The 17561-nt window shown below is 37.9% G+C and overlaps 1 protein-coding gene across 2 annotated transcripts in view; it reads right to left on the bottom strand.

Annotated features, from left to right (window-relative positions):
- Nucleotides 1-1799: 1799 nt before the first annotated feature.
- LOC139951652 (neurotrimin-like) overlaps nt 1800-17561 on the bottom strand; it is a 41020-nt gene continuing 25258 nt past the window's right edge. Inside the window, exons 4-13 of one of the 2 annotated variants that reach the window (XM_071950625.1) lie at nt 17352-17531; nt 13449-13581; nt 11890-12050; nt 10634-10796; nt 8287-8387; nt 7148-7305; nt 6475-6682; nt 5281-5304; nt 3352-3408; nt 1800-2093 (exon numbers count right to left, since the gene is read on the bottom strand). In XM_071950625.1, coding sequence (XP_071806726.1) covers nt 1993-2093; nt 3352-3408; nt 5281-5304; nt 6475-6682; nt 7148-7305; nt 8287-8387; nt 10634-10796; nt 11890-12050; nt 13449-13581; nt 17352-17531 — 1286 coding nt within the window. In that variant the 3' untranslated portion in view covers nt 1800-1992. The remainder of the gene's footprint in view (nt 2094-3351; nt 3409-5280; nt 5305-6474; nt 6683-7147; nt 7306-8286; nt 8388-10633; nt 10797-11889; nt 12051-13448; nt 13582-17351; nt 17532-17561) is intronic. The other variant, XM_071950626.1, reaches the window with a different exon arrangement.

Below are 17561 nucleotides of genomic sequence, written 5' to 3'. Positions count from 1 at the left end.
ACCCCCCTAGCTATGAAATGGTAAAGCCCTCCGCCGCCCTCGGATAAACAACTCCTTATAAGGGAATGCTGTGCGTGTCGCGCGAATCGCGTGATGTGGCACAACTGTTTCAGCCGTTGCTCTCGACCAATAGGAATGAAGAAACTGTCTTATAAGAACAGGTGCAACACTTTTTGGTCAAAAAGTAAAATAAATGCACAAATTATAATTGTTCAATGATTTCTTTCATCACAACACCCCCCTAGCTATGAAATGGTAAAGCCCTCCGCCGCCCTCGGATAAACAACTCCTTATAAGGGAATGCTGTGCGTGTCGCGCGAATCGCGTGATGTGGCACAACTGTTTCAGCCGTTGCTCTCGACCAATAGGAATGAAGAAACTGTCTTATAAGAACAGGTGCAAGCTCGCGTGTCATGTTTCAACACTTTTTACTCGTCATAAACAAAGGTTTATACACACCCACGTGACGCGCTCTCCACCAATAGAAATAGCGAAACTGTCTGAGGTATTTATGTATGATTGTTTAAGTTATTGCTGCAGCAGCTTAGTTATTGTCACACACAGATTATACATTTACAAAAGCAAGTTTTAAATCTTAGCAGCTAAAGTCGTTTCGATACCTGCCGAAACAATGACTGTGGTTACTGAAGTTATTATTTACATTAATTTTAAGCTTGCTAGTTTTATACAACTGTGTATTAATTACATGGATATGGATAGGGCTCTCTCGAAGTCTAGTATGAGATTATTTAAATGTCTTTGGATTTAATACACATCCTGGTACCAGTTTTGCCTGTCTCGTTTTTCAAGGCCTTAAAGGAACACGTTGCCTTGGATCGGACGAGTTGGTCAAAACAAAAGCGTTTGTAACCGTTTTTTATAAAATGCATATGGTTGGAAAGATGTTTTAAAAGTAGAATACAATGATCTACACAAGTTTGCCTCGAAATTGCGTGGTTTTCCTTCTACTGTGCGAACTGACATGGTCGGCCATTTATGGGGGTCAAAATTTTGACCCCCATAAATGGCCGACGTGTTAGTCGACGAGGTAAAAGGAAAATCATGCAATTTTGAGGCATGTTTGTGTGGATCATTATATTCTACTTTTACAACATCTTTCTACCCATATGCATTTTATAAAAAACGGTTACAAACGCTCTTCAAAGACCAACTCGACCGATCCAAGGCAACGTGTTCCTTTAATTGACCTACGTAAAGTGTGCCATTGGCGGGCCATTCAATGAGTATATTCAGTGACAATAATCAGAGACCCGGGCCCAATTTCATAGAGCTACTAAGCACAACAATTTGCTTAGCATGACATTTCTTCCTTGATAAAAACAGGATTACAAACCAATTTCTATTTGTTGCATATTGCTTGTTGCTGGTATTCAGCTGTTGTTCGCTTATTATCCTGAAGTCACGTGGACATTTGGTTGGTAGGCCTAATCCTGTTTTTATCAAGGGAAATATTTCATGCTTAGCAAATGTATGTGCTTAGCAGCTCTATGAAATTGGGCCCGGGCCCTGTTTCATGGAGCTGCTTAAGCGTACCCGGTGCAAATTGACATCTAACGCTGCCAAAACATAGGATTGGAACTGCCTCATAGCTCTACCGGGCAATCTCGGTAGTCTAGTTTGAAAGACACTGTTCTAGAATTGTAAGGGTTGTGGGTTCGAATCCCACTCGAGTAATATGCCTGTGATATGTTTCACAGGACTCGGACTGAGTACTAGTGCTAATACACATCGGTGTATATGGGTAAAAACCAACATTAATATTCAGAAATACTGCTTTAAAAAATCTCTCCAAAGCAAATTTTAGCAGGAAACAAGTCACAGATTGTGTATGTGACATGGTAATTTTGCATGCTAACCTAATTCTGATAAGCATAATTTTGTTTTGCTTAGCTTATTTTTGTGCTTAAGCAGCTCTATAAAATTGGGCCCTGTTGAATGATAATTTAAGAGCCTGTCAGTGCACCTTCTTTACTACAGCAATACGATGGTTAATAAGATTGAAGCTGTGACAATAGAAGTTTGTCTGAAAACAGTGAATAGAGCTGGTCCAGCGTTTGCCCATCTGAGCGATCCTGTTGAGAAAAAATACAAACAAAACTGTTAAATAAATATCAATGCTGTATCAGAAACGGTTAAACTGAGTGATGACATTTGATATAGTTAGTAGTTTTGCTTTCGTTGCTTTTGCCAGTTTTCTTTTTTTTTGTTTTCTTCTTTTTTTTTACTGTTCAATTCAAGTATGCCCGAGATTGCGGCTAAACGCAATGGATTTAGTCGAGCTCTGTGGTTTTGGGGGTTCGAGTCGCAGACCACTAGTAGTTATAAGCCGGCCTCAGGTTGACCTTACGATTTTCTTGCGCCCGCAACAAACCGTCGGCAAAATATGCTCAGATCACAAAAACTGAGAAATCGTGCGCCAGCGATTGATTCCCGACGGCCGGGATCACGTTGTACAAGTTGAAATTGTTCTACTCTTGCGACTGTTAATTTTTTCGAGCGGCGACTGTTTCAGATTGTCTGTAAATCATCGCAGTTACGCTCAGGTCGTAAATAATCGCCGACTGAAAAGTTCCCGAAGGTCTTAGCTCAGGCGCAGTGTGATTCTGAAAAGTCCGTCGCCGACTGTTTTTTGTGTCGACCTGAGGCCGGCTTTAGACACTTTGACCGTTTATTTCGAATGGGACGTAAAGCCTTCCCCTCTGTTGCCTTTAGTCAAGGCGCACGCGGCACACCGGATGGCACGCACAACCCCAAAAATGTAACGCACGAAAAAAGACTGTCACCGCGAGCCGCGAAGCGCCTTTACCAACTCGTTTTGGGGCCTTATGTTTTTCTTTACATTTGCCAACGATTTTGGTGGGAGAAAATGTAATGCATAATGCATTAGCGTGGTGAGTTGCTGGCCAATAAGAAGCCACAATTACTTGCATGACGTCTCAAGAACGTTCGATGCAAATTCGTGACATTTTCTCCCCCCCCCCCAAAATCGTTGGCAAAATATGTAAAGAAAAACATAAGGCCCCCAAAACGAGTTGGTAAAGGCGCTTCGCGGCTTCGCCCCTCGCGGTGATAGTCTTTTTTTCGTGCGTTAAATTTTTGGGGCTGTGCGTGCTATCCGGTGTGCCGCGTGCGCCTTGACTATTAAAGGCTATCCCCTCTGTTGTTTAACGCACAAGAGAACATTAAGATGTTTAGCTCACATGGTTAAGTCCCTGTTGTAGCCTTGCTAACAGCCGATCAACCAAAACAAATTAAACGAAAACTATTTTTGAAAAATTGACAGATTTTGATTCAGAGTAACTAGTCGATAATGTGAATGTGATGACTTACGTTGTGGCTTGACTGTTTTTCTTGTGACAGGATATGGCGTTGTTTCCCAAGAGTTGACTACAAAGAAATGATAAAAAGCTGTCAATTTCTCCTAGCTAGAAAAGCAGTCAGGTTCTATAATAAGTTACATTTGCATAGGTGACGTAGTTGACGTAGTTCTGAGCATGCACAGACTAGCTTGAACAATGGATTTCACCCGGTAATTATGCTAATTAGTTCATCAAAAAATGTAATAACATAATCAAATGACTCGAAAGGTATTACACATAACGAAGAAATTGAAAAAATACTCCAAGATACCTTAAATCTCTTGATCAAATAGGAATATAGTTTCGTGCAGCATGCTCAGTGCAGTGTCACTTGACATACTTTTCTACGTTTACAAACAACAACATAGCACATTCACATACTGAATGTCAGAAAATTTTGCAGAAACAACACTGGATCAACAGTCGATGGTTCTCAAGTTACCGCTGAGAGTAAATCGATTTGTTTAAAGGCAGTGGACCCTATTGGTAATTACTCAACATAATTATTAGCGTAAAACCTTACTTGGTAGTAATGGGGACAGGTTGGTAGTATAAAACATTGTGAGAAACGGCTCCCTCTGAAGTAATGTAGTTTTCGAGAAATAAGTACTTTTCCACGAATTTGATTTCGAGACCTCAGATTTAGAATTTGAGGTCTCGAAATCAACCATCTGTAAAGCACACAACTTCGTGTGACAAGGGTGTTGTTTTTTTCATTATTATCTCGCAAATTCGATGACCGATTGAGCTCAAATTTTTTATGCATATGTTGAGATACAGCAAGTGATAAGACTGGTCTTTGAAAATTACCAATAGTGTCCAATGTCTTTAACCCCTACTCCCACACGTACGTCAACGTTGTTAATTTAATTGACATCTATCTTATTACGTAAGTGTACAAAAAAATTTAATAAAACAAACATGATTAGGATGAATTTACTCATTCAACAAACGAAACGGTCATCATTTATGTGATCATCAAAACAAGCATGCAGACTTATTGTTAACAACCGTTCTGGTTGAAGATTAAACAAGTGTTTGACGAATCATTTGATTTAAATCTGTTGACGTCATCAAATAAATAAATCTTGGTTTGGCAACTGTTTTTGACTAGTTGATCATTCTTGTGTTTCTCTGCAACAGTCTACGCACTATTTAAGGCGACGCACCCAAGCCATACCTTAATATGAAGGATTAAAAATTGCAAGGTTCCAAAAATCAAAAGTATACTTTGCCTTTGAAGGCAGTAGACACTATAATTACTCCAAGTAATTGTTAGCACAAAAACTTACTTGGTATTAACAAGCAATGGAGAGCTGTTGATAGTATAAGACATTGTGAGAAGCAGCTCCCTCTGAAGTAACACAGTTTTTGAGTGGGGAGTAATTTCTCATTAAAATATTTGAATTTGATTTCGAGATCTAAGCTGAGGTCTCGAACTCAAGCAAAAGCACACAACTTGGGTTTTTTTTCTTCCATTATTCTCCCTGCAACTGAGTCAAAATTGTCACAGGTTTGTTATTTGTATACGTTGAGATACACCTAGACTTGATTCAAGTCCCATTCTTGTGTGAGAGGTCCCTAAGCATGTCACCCCAACTTACTATGAAACAACCCGTAGCATACAGTACAGTGCGCGCTCGCCGTCAAAATGTAGTCCCGAGAATGCGGAACAGGTTTGGGAATGCAGAGCATCACAAAACAGTAGTTTCCTTGGGATGGCACGGGATTGGGACTTGAGTCAAGTCTAAGATACACCAAGGGACAAGACTGGTCTTTGACAATTACCAAACGTGTCTAGTGCCTTTAAGGTGACGCACCCCATGTCTTATATAGGACTAGAACAATATTGAACGTTTCCAAAAACAAAGGTATATACTGCCTTTAAACATCACATTACCTTGTGCAGTGCTGGATGGCTTCTCTGTAAAAGGTGCAAAGGTGAAATGAGTGCCGCAAACAATGAAATATTGTGAGGAAAGTGCCGTCTTAAAGTGTTATGCGTACTTTATGCAAAAGAAAAGCAAATAAACAAACAAACATACAATGTGGGATATAGACTCTTGTGATTTAAGAGGTGGTGTACGATAACAAAAAAGGGGACACACAACCAAAGTAAAATACCGTATTCAGGCTCATAAACTCTGCTTGATGATGTAAACAATTTGGGACACAATGCTCAAAATGTGAAGAAAAAACAATATTCATGAATTCTGACACAAACTAACTGTGGGTGTTGACAAGAGCACGGACCTCCGTTTTTACGAAAGGTTACACACTTAAGAGTTGTACACATTGGAGTATGTTGCTTTGTGAAAACGAAAACTTTCTGTTTTAATCCGATTTCATTTTGGTGTCAAGGAGTAACAAGATTCGTTCGTATTGTACTGCTTATTAATTTAGGCTGTAACAATAGAAAAGAGATATTTATCAGATATAAGGATTCCAGTGCCCACATATGGAAAATAATTGATTTATTGAAGGGTTCTAGTGTAACAAAGGTAATCCGGTTTAGACGCCATTTTCAGTGATTTCTATTTTCAAAAGTAAGATGTGTCAGTTTGTAGGGTTGATCGCGATTTGCATTCCAGCATGCGTCTGGATCAGTACTGCAAGCAATCTCCCAATTATGGGATGTATAGGTTGCAGATGTATGGTGCTGGGGACTTTAATTATAATGCGCTATAATGGGGCCGATTTCACAAACAGCTAAAATTGATCGTAACTGCAAATCAGTCGTAGTTGCTTAGTAAAGTGTGATGTCACAATGCAAATCACTATGGTGATACTGAAAATTTGTCTTACGATGGATTTTATTGCTTTGTGAAATCGAGCCTATACAGGTTTAAGTTGTGTATAGACTTGTTTGAATGTATCAGGTGAGGGAGCTTCTCTCACAGCAGCTGGGAGGAGGTTCCGTTCTGCTGTAGTTTTCGGTAGGAACGAGTGTTTGTAGCAATCCTTGTTTGCTGGTACCCGTATGGATAGTGATTTTATTGAGCGAGTTTGTACTCGCTCAACATCAAGAGAATGGTACAAAAGTGTCACCAGCCTGGTGGTCTTACAAAGGAAACACTCAACATGAAATACCCACCCAATGACGTGTAAAACGTGAACGACACATTGTCGCCATCTCCATATTTGTTGACCCCTCTAAGGGTAACTTCGTAGGTAACATTCGCCCTCAAGTCTCGTAGTATGTACACCTGTCTGCTTAGATCCGGGTCGTGGGGTATAGCGACCTCTAGAGGCGAGTCTCTGCTATGCGAGAACACCTTTTCTGTCCCGCCATCTTCCCGCTCCTGTAACACAATGCAATTCCATGAAGACAACTTTTATATTTGCTGAGGCTTTTCAGTTTTCACAAAAAGGATAAATTTTCAGATTTCTGTCTAAACTTATGCAATCCAAGCCCTTCACGATTTAAAAACTAAGTGTTATAGGATCTGAGAATTATGTTTTTATCTGAATAATGCGAAAATCAATTCCAAAATATGAATTGTACATGTTTATAATTAGTCCCGAAGCTGAAGTAAATATTTAATCATACTTGGGACAGTTATATAGTCCATTGTGATCGATCGAGCGGACATAACTGGGTCACTTTTAAACGTTCGATATACGAAAACAGTGTGGCGTGTTAAAACGTGGCACTGGGAACTTAGTCACAAGATCAAATAGGTACGAGGGTTAACATCACACATGGTATTGAAGTTGTTGAAATTCATTCCGTCATGCTTATTGTTCAACAAAACTAATAACTTTACCTGATACCACCAACCATAGTACGATAGTATGTAGTCGTCTATTGGTGTGAATCCCGCCATGCCTTGCTGCAAGCGATTACCCACAACCCATTGTAGTTTGTAAGAATGGCGCCTCCCACCGACAGGACCACTCACTATTTTGGGCGCACGAAGCCGACCTAAAGTTAGTAAAAGGGAGGGGGAAATGAAACATTAACAGTTTAGTGCTTTCCTTTCTTAAATAACTATAGTTTTAAAGTGGTAGAGAAACAAAAAAGTTGAAATGTGAGCCTGCATCATGCTTATGGTTTCAATGGGAGTCGTTTGGGACGCTTGGTGGCAGCAGACTAACCAGGTAAAATCCATTGTTCTCGGTCATGTGCGCACGCTCAGAACTACGTAAACAATTGAAATTTACCTGGTAAGTCTGCTGCCACCTAGCGTCCCAAAGTCTCCCGTTGAACAAAACGTGAATGTTTTTTTACAGTAAGCATCAAAAACCAATAATTCTAAACTTAAGCACTTTTGTAAGCTTTGTCATTCGTGAAAATTTTATCAAGTTTGGAACGTGACACTTGCAGAAAACAAACAGATCTGTTGTTGTTGTTGTCGTTTTTGTTGTTATTGTCGTTGTCAATGTCATTGTCGTTTTTGTTGTCATTTTCAACGTCGTTGTCATTGTTATTTCCGTTGTTTATGTTGTTGTTGTCAATGTCGTTGTCAATGTCGTTGTCGTTGTTGTCATTTTCAATGTCGTTGTCGTTGTTGTTTCTGTTGTTAATGTTGTTGTTGTCGTTGTCATTGTTGTTGTCATTTTCAATGTCGTTGTCGGTGTTATTTCCGTTGTCAATGCTTTTGTTGTTGTTGTTGTTGTCGTTGTCAGTGTCATTGTCATTATCATTGTCGTCGTTGTTGCTGTCAATATCGTTTTCGTTGTTGCCGTCATTGTCGTTGTCGTCGTTGTTGTCAATATCGTTGTCTTTTTCGTTTTGATGTCATTGTCGCTGTCATTGTCGGTGTCATTTTCATTTTCATTGTCAGTGTACTTGTACTTGTACTTGTCATTGTCGTTGACGTTGTCGTTGTTGTCGGTGTTGTTTCTCCTGATACTTTTGTTGTTGTTGATGTTTACATTGTGACAATAAAGGATCTGTACTCACCACTGACTTCAATCACATCTTCTGTTGTGCCCAGAATGTTCGTAGCTTGGCATTTGTACACACCATAGTCCGTGTCAGGTTGAACACTGACAATCACAAGCCTACAAAGAAACATAATTAAGGCACCTGATGGATTGGTGTTTTGGTTAGGTTTGGGGTTTTTGCGGTTTCTTAGGTGAAGTCCAGAGTTAGGAAGCATACTTTATGTACATAAAATGCCAATACATAGGCATAGGCTCCGTAGAGTACATTTGAAAAACGTGACTGTAGAATGTAATTATTTGATTTTATAAAGCTGCTTTAGGCAGATTTCTATTATGCACTTTTGTGTGACCCTCTTTTTTATTGCTATTATTATAATACTATTATACAAGCTGCGCATCAACCAGTGAAAATGTATAGTATTGTTGGAATGAGGGCGCAAACAACTTAGAAAGAGGCTTACAATTTTTGGTTTGTTCTAAAGCGAAAGAAGCCAAAAACAAAGCAGTTTAGTCAAAAGTGTGCGATTCAAACAACTTATATTATGTCAAACTGTCTGAAGACTTTAAATTCCGCTAAACAAAAAACTACATTGGTCATTTCATAAAAGTTTTTAAGCTGAATCATGGGGCTGAATGTCAGTTCTTAAAGGAACGTTACAGAATTGGTAAGAGACAAAATTGTGAAGATCACAGATTTACATAAAACATACACTGTTTAATGATGATGATAAGAGAAAACATCCCTCTGAAATGTCATATATTTGATGAGAAATAAATAATCCAACTTCGCGTTTGGAGTTTGTCGCTCAGTGAGCGTTTTATTCATTGTTGTTTTGGCAATGATGCAATGCACAAATTTTAATTGGTTTTTCACTATTTTCTCGTGACCCGGATAGCCGATCGATCTCAAACTTTTACAGGTTTGTCAGTTTGCTAGCAAAACCATTTCTGTAATGTTTCTAGAGCTCCTAACGAACCCGAAATGGGTCTTTGTCGGGCTCAATGTTTTCCTGAATTGTGTGTTATTTATAGTCCTACACTGGTAAACATCATAAGTAAATAAGTAAATAAACAAATAAGTAAATAATAACAATATACTATGTATGCACACTGTTTTTGAAGGGATTGATGGGTATTTCATCGCACTTTAGGAACGTAAGTGGGAGACCTTTGACGTGAGCGATAGGTTGGAAGCCGAAGACAGAAGGGAAACAAACTTCAAAGGAAATCCGACATCACATAATTTCATGAAAACGTTTAGTTATACATATAGTAGCATGAATGGATAATGAGAGCAAAGCACGGGGGATATGATCAGAATAAAGCATTGCATCAATAAGGGTGCTTTATGTCAGAATAACTTTGACAACATGAAGGAGACAGACAGCAAATACCCAGCAAAGAATGAGCTTTGATTTGATGAATTAATTAACCTTTGAGATACATATTTTTTGAGAAACATATTTTCCCAGCCTTGTAGAAAATTTTGATTTGTTACAATGCAAACATTGACTAACCACTATCGAAAGAAATAAAAAATACAAACTTTTTTGCGAGCCTACAGCAGCTTTCGATATTATAAAGCATTCTGGAAGTATTTTCACTTCGAAGTATGTGTTTGTAAAAAAAATACAACGGTTGTTGTGTCCCAACATTTGAATCTGATAAGCATTACTGCAGTATCGCTTTTCAGATTGAGTTTTCCTATTAGGGATTAAATCTTCCTGCGTGGACATAGTTATTTGCTCCAGATTTCCGGTGATATCTAAAAAATGTGACCACTATTTGAAATTAAATTTTGACATGCCAGTTTCTAATGTTAACCATCTATTTTTTTCGTTTTGTTAAAACACTCGAACGGTTCCACAAATAAAACGTACACTTTGCTTTTTACACCAAATTCCATGAATGTTCTTTTTAATTGTTTAAAAGCTTAAGTGTGACCGTTTGACAATCACAGAGGATGTATATGAACACAGATAGGTAAAAAGTGCACACAAGGAGTGGAAGGTTGGCATGGTGAACTTGGGAGGAAAAAAATAGTGGTCGGGTCGGAGACTCGACACCAAACTTGCCTAGTTGTATTCCCTGGGCATTCAACTGGTACCCTGTGGGCAAGTATGAGAAGAAGAACAAAAGTGGCAGAAGTTATCGGTCGGAAAACCAATGATACACACAATTTTCTTTTGTAAAGAGAGGCTATATCCAAGCTTTACGGAAATCGAATGTTACTCAATGTGTAACAAAACAAAGACGAGCGAACCTTTGGTTAACAAATCAAAGACCTTTGCAAGGTTTGATAACCAAACAACTCTACAGAACTCCAAGGTAGTCTAGAATAGGTAAACTATTACACTACATACGATGTCATGGAACGTTTTGTTATGCCGACTCCCTTGAAGATCTCATCATCTTTGATCCACGTATTCGTCGCTTGAGGGCGGGCGTTCACGTTGCACTGGAGCTGGCGATAGTCCCCCTCGCCACATCGTATGTCCCTTTCAACGGCTATGATTTCTGGTTTATCTGAAAAGGTTAATAATATAACTATAACAAACACATTTATTTCATACTGACTCGGGAAACTGATACAGATGTGCCGATGGAAATACAGGAAATTAATAAAACAATACAATTGGATTGTTCAAACTTTTTGTGTAAGGGTAGATGAAAATGGAGCCAGCATGGTAGAACAAAATGGAAGCAGCTAAAATAGGTATGTTTTTTGTTTTGTTTTGCCTTTAGAATAGACAACCACGAGGACAAGGTCACACAGTATTACACATCACACAAAGAGATCAAAATTTAAGACCGAAAGTTTAGACCAGACAAAGATGGATTAAATATATATTAATGCCTTCCAAAATGAAGGCCAAATGTACCACACATGCTGAACAGATTAGGTTTAATCCAGCCAAGAACTGTTTCACATGTTGTCCGTGTAGTTTGTGTTTACTAGAACTTTTGTATATGGTATTTTTTATAAAAAAATGGTAATTTTGTTTGAGAAAGAGGTAATTTCTTACTGATATATTTTAATCTTACAAATACTTTATTATTTTCCCGCAACTTCGATGACCCATCGAGCCCGATTTTGCCCATTTTGTTTTTATTTTATAAGCATGTTGGGACTCACCGAGAGTAAATACTGGTCTTTGACAGTACCAAACATGTCCAGTTCCCTAAAGCCATTATATACTTTCGGAACAGAAAAATAACTTACAGGGTTTACAGAAGGTAATGGTAATAGACTTCTCTTGAAATATTATTCCATGAAATGCTTTACGTTTTGAGAAATCATTAAAACAATTATCAATTCTCGACAACAAGAATTACGGATCATAGTTAACACAATCATGACACGGCGAAACGTGCGGATACAAAGGTGGGTTTCCCGTTATTTTCTCCCGACTCCGATGACCGATTGAGCCTAAATTTTCACAGGTTTGTTACTTTATAAATAAGTTGTGATACACGAAGTGTGGGCCTTGGACAATACTGTTTACCGAAAGTGTTCAATGGCTTTGAAAAGGGTCGTCCAAAAGAACAACTTTGATTTTAAAGTCGTACAAACTCATTTTAGGAGAAAAAAAAAAAATTATATTTATTTTATACATACATTGAACAATGATCTCAATCCACTTCTCCACAAGAGTTTCTGCATAGCCGTTATCTGCCACGCATTTGAAGAGACCTCCCTGGTCCCGCTGTACATTGAGAATCTTCAGCGTTGAATTGTACGATATCACCTGACGCGCTGTGAACGAGTACCAGGAGACTCTGGGGGAAAAAAGCGGGAACAAAAAAAAAGTTTAGTGGTTTTCGCACGACGGCAATCTAACTGGGGTCCCTTGCTTAATTGTAGCCCGTTTGTAAAATGTAGCAATCTTTGAGTAACAAGATTGACAAATGTTGTCCTTTCACATGAGGTACATTTTGTAATTTTTACAACAATGCTACAAGTTAGCATGGGACCCTTGCTAATTTGCTCTCGTGTGAAAGGGGCTTTAGAAGAAGAGAAGAGTTTGATAATTTTGCATGGTGGAGGCAAAATTAGGGGTTCACTGTAACACCAAGTGTAAATCTCTTTTGCTCTGAATTGAACCGGTGGTTGACAAGTTAGATTTTCGATCAACATTGTCTGATTCTCTTGAGCAGACGTGTGATTAATGGTTGTAAGTGATGGGAAATTGCTTTTTAATTGTATTTCTATGGTGATTCTCATTTTAAAGGCAGTGGACACTATTGGTAATTACTCAAAATTATTATTAGCATAAAACCTTTCTTGATTACGATTAATGGGGAGAGTTTGATAGTATAAAACATTGTGAGAAACAGCTCCCTCTGAAGTATACTTTTCAAGAAAGACGTAATTTTCCACGAATTTGATTTCCAGACCTCAGATTTAGAACTTGAGGTCTCGAAATCAACCATCTAAACGCACACAACTTCGTGTGACAAGGGTGTTTGTTTCTTTCATTATTATCTCGCAAGTTCGATGACCGATTGAGCTCAAATTTTCACAGGTTTGTTATTTTATGTTGAGATACACCAACTGTGAAGGCTAGTCTTTGACAATTACCAATAGTGTCCACTGCCTTTAATAGTTGTAAGTGATGGGAAATTGATTTTATTTTGTATTTCTATGGTTACTCTCATTTTTAAGGTTGATTTCGAGACCTCAAGTTCTAAATCTGAGGTCTTGAAATCAAATTCGTGGAAAATTACTTCTTTCTCGAAAACTATGGCACTTCAGAGGGTGCCGTTTCTCAGAATGTTTTATACCATCAACCTCTCCCTATTACTCGTCACCAAGTAAAGTTTTATGCTAATAATTATTTTTAGTAATTAAAAATAGTGTCCACTACCTTTAAGCCTAACCAGAATCTAGATGGGAGTCTGGTCTGTGGTGCTTCCAAAGGCGGACACTTCCGTTCTGGTTGTGCTGTTATTACAATACACACGTGCCGATTGATTTTGTGCAAGTATAAAATGGTGCAGTGTGCAAATTGGGCTTTGCCCCGGTTGCCATGTTATAAAATGAGACGCAAGCTAATTCAAAACTCGTCTGTTTTATTAAATTCGGGAGCATGTGAAATACAATTATTTATTTTGTAGAAATCCCTCAACGAAAGCCATTAATTCGAAAAGTAATGAATTGAAAAGGTAAATCCATACAATGGTTTCGGCGAGCCGTCTGTTTCGCAAGAAAGTATGACGTTGTCAGATTCGTTGTATGACAGTACTGCATTGTCAATAGAGGGCGGTGTACTCCCAAACTCCTGGGCTATCCCGAGAATGGTGGGTGCAACTGTTTAAAAAAATCACAAAGTAGACTGATTAAACTTATTGATAATTGGATGCGATGTGGTTTCTTTAAAAGTCACAGCAAAAGATACAATGTTACATTTTAAAACGTAACAAGGTATGTATTATTGGAAATTCATAAATACCTCAGAAAGTTTCGCTCTATTCCTATTGGTGGAGAGCGTGTCACTTAGGGGTGTATAAACCTTTGATAATGACCAGTGTTTATGATCGGTTGTGAGCGTATAACTCCGCGCTAGTCTTGGTACAAAACGTTTCTTGTTACGGGCGGTGCGGGCGCTGTCGGTGAGTTGGCCGCGCTGTGTTGTAAAATGAAAACGAGAACGTCGTGCACCAAGACTACAACGCGCACTAAAGGATCCGGAAACTGGGCGTCTCAGTCATAACAATGCAACACACGGACGTCGCTCAAGCACGTCGGAAACGGATAACTTTTACAGAGTTTCTTACTTTGTTACGCCTTTTAACCAAAAAGGTATTTATGAATGGGAGTATAGCTACTTGTTCTTTCAAGGCCGTTTGGCAATTCGACCCGGCTAGGTTGTAAACGGCCGTGAAAGAACTAGTAGCTACCCTTTATTCCCTTATTATTAACACAGAAACGGCTATAATTAGCGAAGTGCCGGTAAGAGTCATAATGTTTACAACAAAACACCAAGAAGATTTTCGAATGCCGCATCCAGAAATAACGTTTTCTTCATAATATGTATTTTTTTTTTTAATAGTCTAGTTTTATGGGACCTATACAAATCATCATAACAAATAAAAAATATATATAATTCATGTATGGCTTAGAACTGAAATGCCTATTGAAATGCCTAAAATTTATGTATTATTTTGGCGAAGAAAGCTACAATTGTAGGTTCAAGAACAAGAAACCGAATATGACCTCCTTTTTGAACTTAGTTAAGTTTCACTACACATTGGAGAAAAAATAGCTTTGGACAACAACAACCTGTACACATTTGATAATAAGTGGACTGCTCTTAGAAATGACCTTTTTTAAATAAGATGCCAGGTTACCGGATTGTCTGGGGGGATTTTTGTGGGTTTTTTTTCCCCTCTTTATTTTCCTTGGTATGTAATTTGTACTTGTATGTTGTATTGTTACATGTATGTGCAAACTTGAGTACTGCAAAACAAATGCCCATACGTTTTGATCGTTTGGGTGTGTGTAGCTAAATGACTTGGAGGTACCTATTCAACTATTGATTGCGTATAGTTATTTTCAATCATGTAAAGGCATTGCTTTCTTTATAAGTACCCAACGCACAGATTCAACTTCAATTTATAAAGAATACTTGCAGTTCGCTGAGGCGTTAAGGGTGTGGCTATCCTGCATTGGCAGCGCTATATAATCCAATCATTCCTGCACAAGAAGCGACATCGGCAAGACATGTTTTGAGTATTTCGTTCTTCTTGGTATTTTGGTTAGCATTTTTTATTTATATATGTTGCGTCAATGAATCGAATGACACATAGCTCCATGACAGCCCGATGAAACCGGCTAGCATCATTCCAAGTTTTAGTAAGTTGCAAATTATTATTACTTAAAAAAGACACTGGACACTATTGGTAAAGACCAGTCATCTCACTTGGTGCAAGCACTTGCTAAGCACAATCAAATAATATTGCTTAACATAAACTGATTACCATTTTAGGGGCCTAAAATGCCATTAAAGTAGGATTTGAAACTTTGTATCTCACACTATTGATGCAACTGCAATGCCACATCATCACACTCATTGTTTTGCTTATTATAGCAAAGATTTTTGCTGAGCATTACTTTCTGCTTAACAGCAAACGACACTGGACACCCTTGGTAATTGTCAAAGACTTGTCTTTTCACTTGGTGTAGCTCAACATATGCATAAAATAACAAACCTGTGAAAATTTCAGCTCAATCGGTCGTCGAAGTTATGAGATAATAATGAAAGTAAAAAACACCCTTTTCACGCGAAGTTGTATGCGTTCGGATGCTTGATTTCGGGACCTCAAATTCTAAATCTGAGGTCTCAAAATCAAATTCGTGGAAAATACTTCTTTCTCGAAAACTATGTCACTTCAGAGGGAGCCGTTTCTAACAATGTTTTATACTATCTACCTCTCCCCATTACTCGTCACCTAGTCAGATTTTATGCTAATAACTATTTTGAGTAATTACCAATAGTGTCCACTGCCTTTAAAGATAGGAAATGCTAATTATTTGATAATTAATATACAACTTGTTGCGCCTGCAGACTTTGATTGCTTAGTTAATATTTAGACGAGTTCTTTTAGACATAAACAAATCATAAGAACACATTTTTTTGCCGTTTACAGTTCGTCGACCGCGCCTCGAATTGGGGATGGGCCAAACAACAATTTTGCAAATCGTTTTTTTTTTTGTTACGACTCCCTGATACATTTCTGTTTATCTATGAAGTTTGTCTTTATTAATGAAGAAGTCAGCTTTCTTGTGGTATTAAATATTTGTAAAAAGGAATCAGGTCTTGAAACGGCAGTGTTTTATATTTGAACTGAAACTGCAATTTTTCCGAACATTTCGTTTTGACTGCAGTGGAAGGACCGACGAGTTGTACCAAATTGAGTGTAAAAATAAAAAATAAAAATTTTAAATAACAGAAAGACGCTTTTATAGTCTTACGGCGCAAATTACAAAATAATGTGTCGAAAAAAAAATTATTCATCGCATTTTTGTTTTATCAAGTCGCCAAAAACAAGGCTAAAAGCCACTCTCGGTAAAGGGCTACAAGGAAGAAAACATAGAAATGCAGAAACTCAGTTGATCTGAAGGTAAAAATTGAATTGATTGATCCCTTTTGTACTCCTTTAAAAAATAAACAGGACAGGGGAAAAGGAAAAGAGGTAGACAGGGAAGAGGAAGAAGGGGAGATGACATTGGGAACAACATGGACCGGGTCCCAATTTCATAGAGCTGCTAAGTACAACAATTTGCTGAGCATGACATTTCTTCCTTGATAAAAACAGGATTCCCCGACCAAATTTCCACGTGATTTCCAGGATAAGCAAACAACAGTTGCAGTAACAAGCAAAATCCAACAAGTGGATCTTGTTTAGTAATCCTGTTTTAATCAATATAGAAATTTCATGCTAAGCCAATTTTTGTGCTTAGCAGCTCTATGAAATTGGGCCCAGAGCTGCAAGAAATAGGAAACGGCTGACGTCTACCATGAGGAGGGCTACATCTTACACTGGATGAAAACAGCCTAAATGATGACGACGATGATGATGATAAGGGTGGTGAAGAATAAAAACTATAAAGTCAGTAAGAATCATGAAAGGAACAATTATTTTTGCAATTTTCTTAAAAGTGGTTTTAATCTCAAATAGTCCATGCTTTACATTATTTTGAGTTTTAGTTGCCAACTTTGATGCACATAGACATGTTTTGTTTAGTTAACTTTCCTATCCTTTTGTACATAAATTGCTTTATACATATTTTATTACTCGTTTTATGACTTGTGTTACAACCAGATGTGGAGAGGCAGGTCTATGGACCACAGTAATTATTTTGCTTTTGTTTCTCCTAGCCCATCTGGAAGTATTTTTTGTATTGTCATGTATTGTTGAAATGGCTGAATAAATAATAATAATAATAATAATAATAATAATAATAATAATAATAATAATAATAATAATAATAATAATAATAATAATAATAATAATAATAATAATAATAATAATAATAATAATAAAAGCCCGCTGGTGGCTCGTTAGAGGCATCCTTACCGACAACTTGGAGGGTGATATTGATATATGTAGGCGCGGGTAGAGTGTTGACTTGGCAAGCATAGACCCCTTCGTCGTCTCGTGTTATTCTGGTGATCCTCATATTGTACGTTGTGTTCGAATCGGTCTCAATACGAAATCTCTTGTCCATATGGACTCGCTGAGAGTTGAAAAAGAAAGCTAAAAGAAACAAAATACAGCTTATTGTTA

This window comes from Asterias amurensis, chromosome 19, assembly GCF_032118995.1.
Source record: "Asterias amurensis chromosome 19, ASM3211899v1".
NCBI classification, from domain to species: domain Eukaryota; kingdom Metazoa; phylum Echinodermata; class Asteroidea; order Forcipulatida; family Asteriidae; genus Asterias; species Asterias amurensis.
This window is presented reverse-complemented; position numbering and strand designations above follow the sequence as displayed.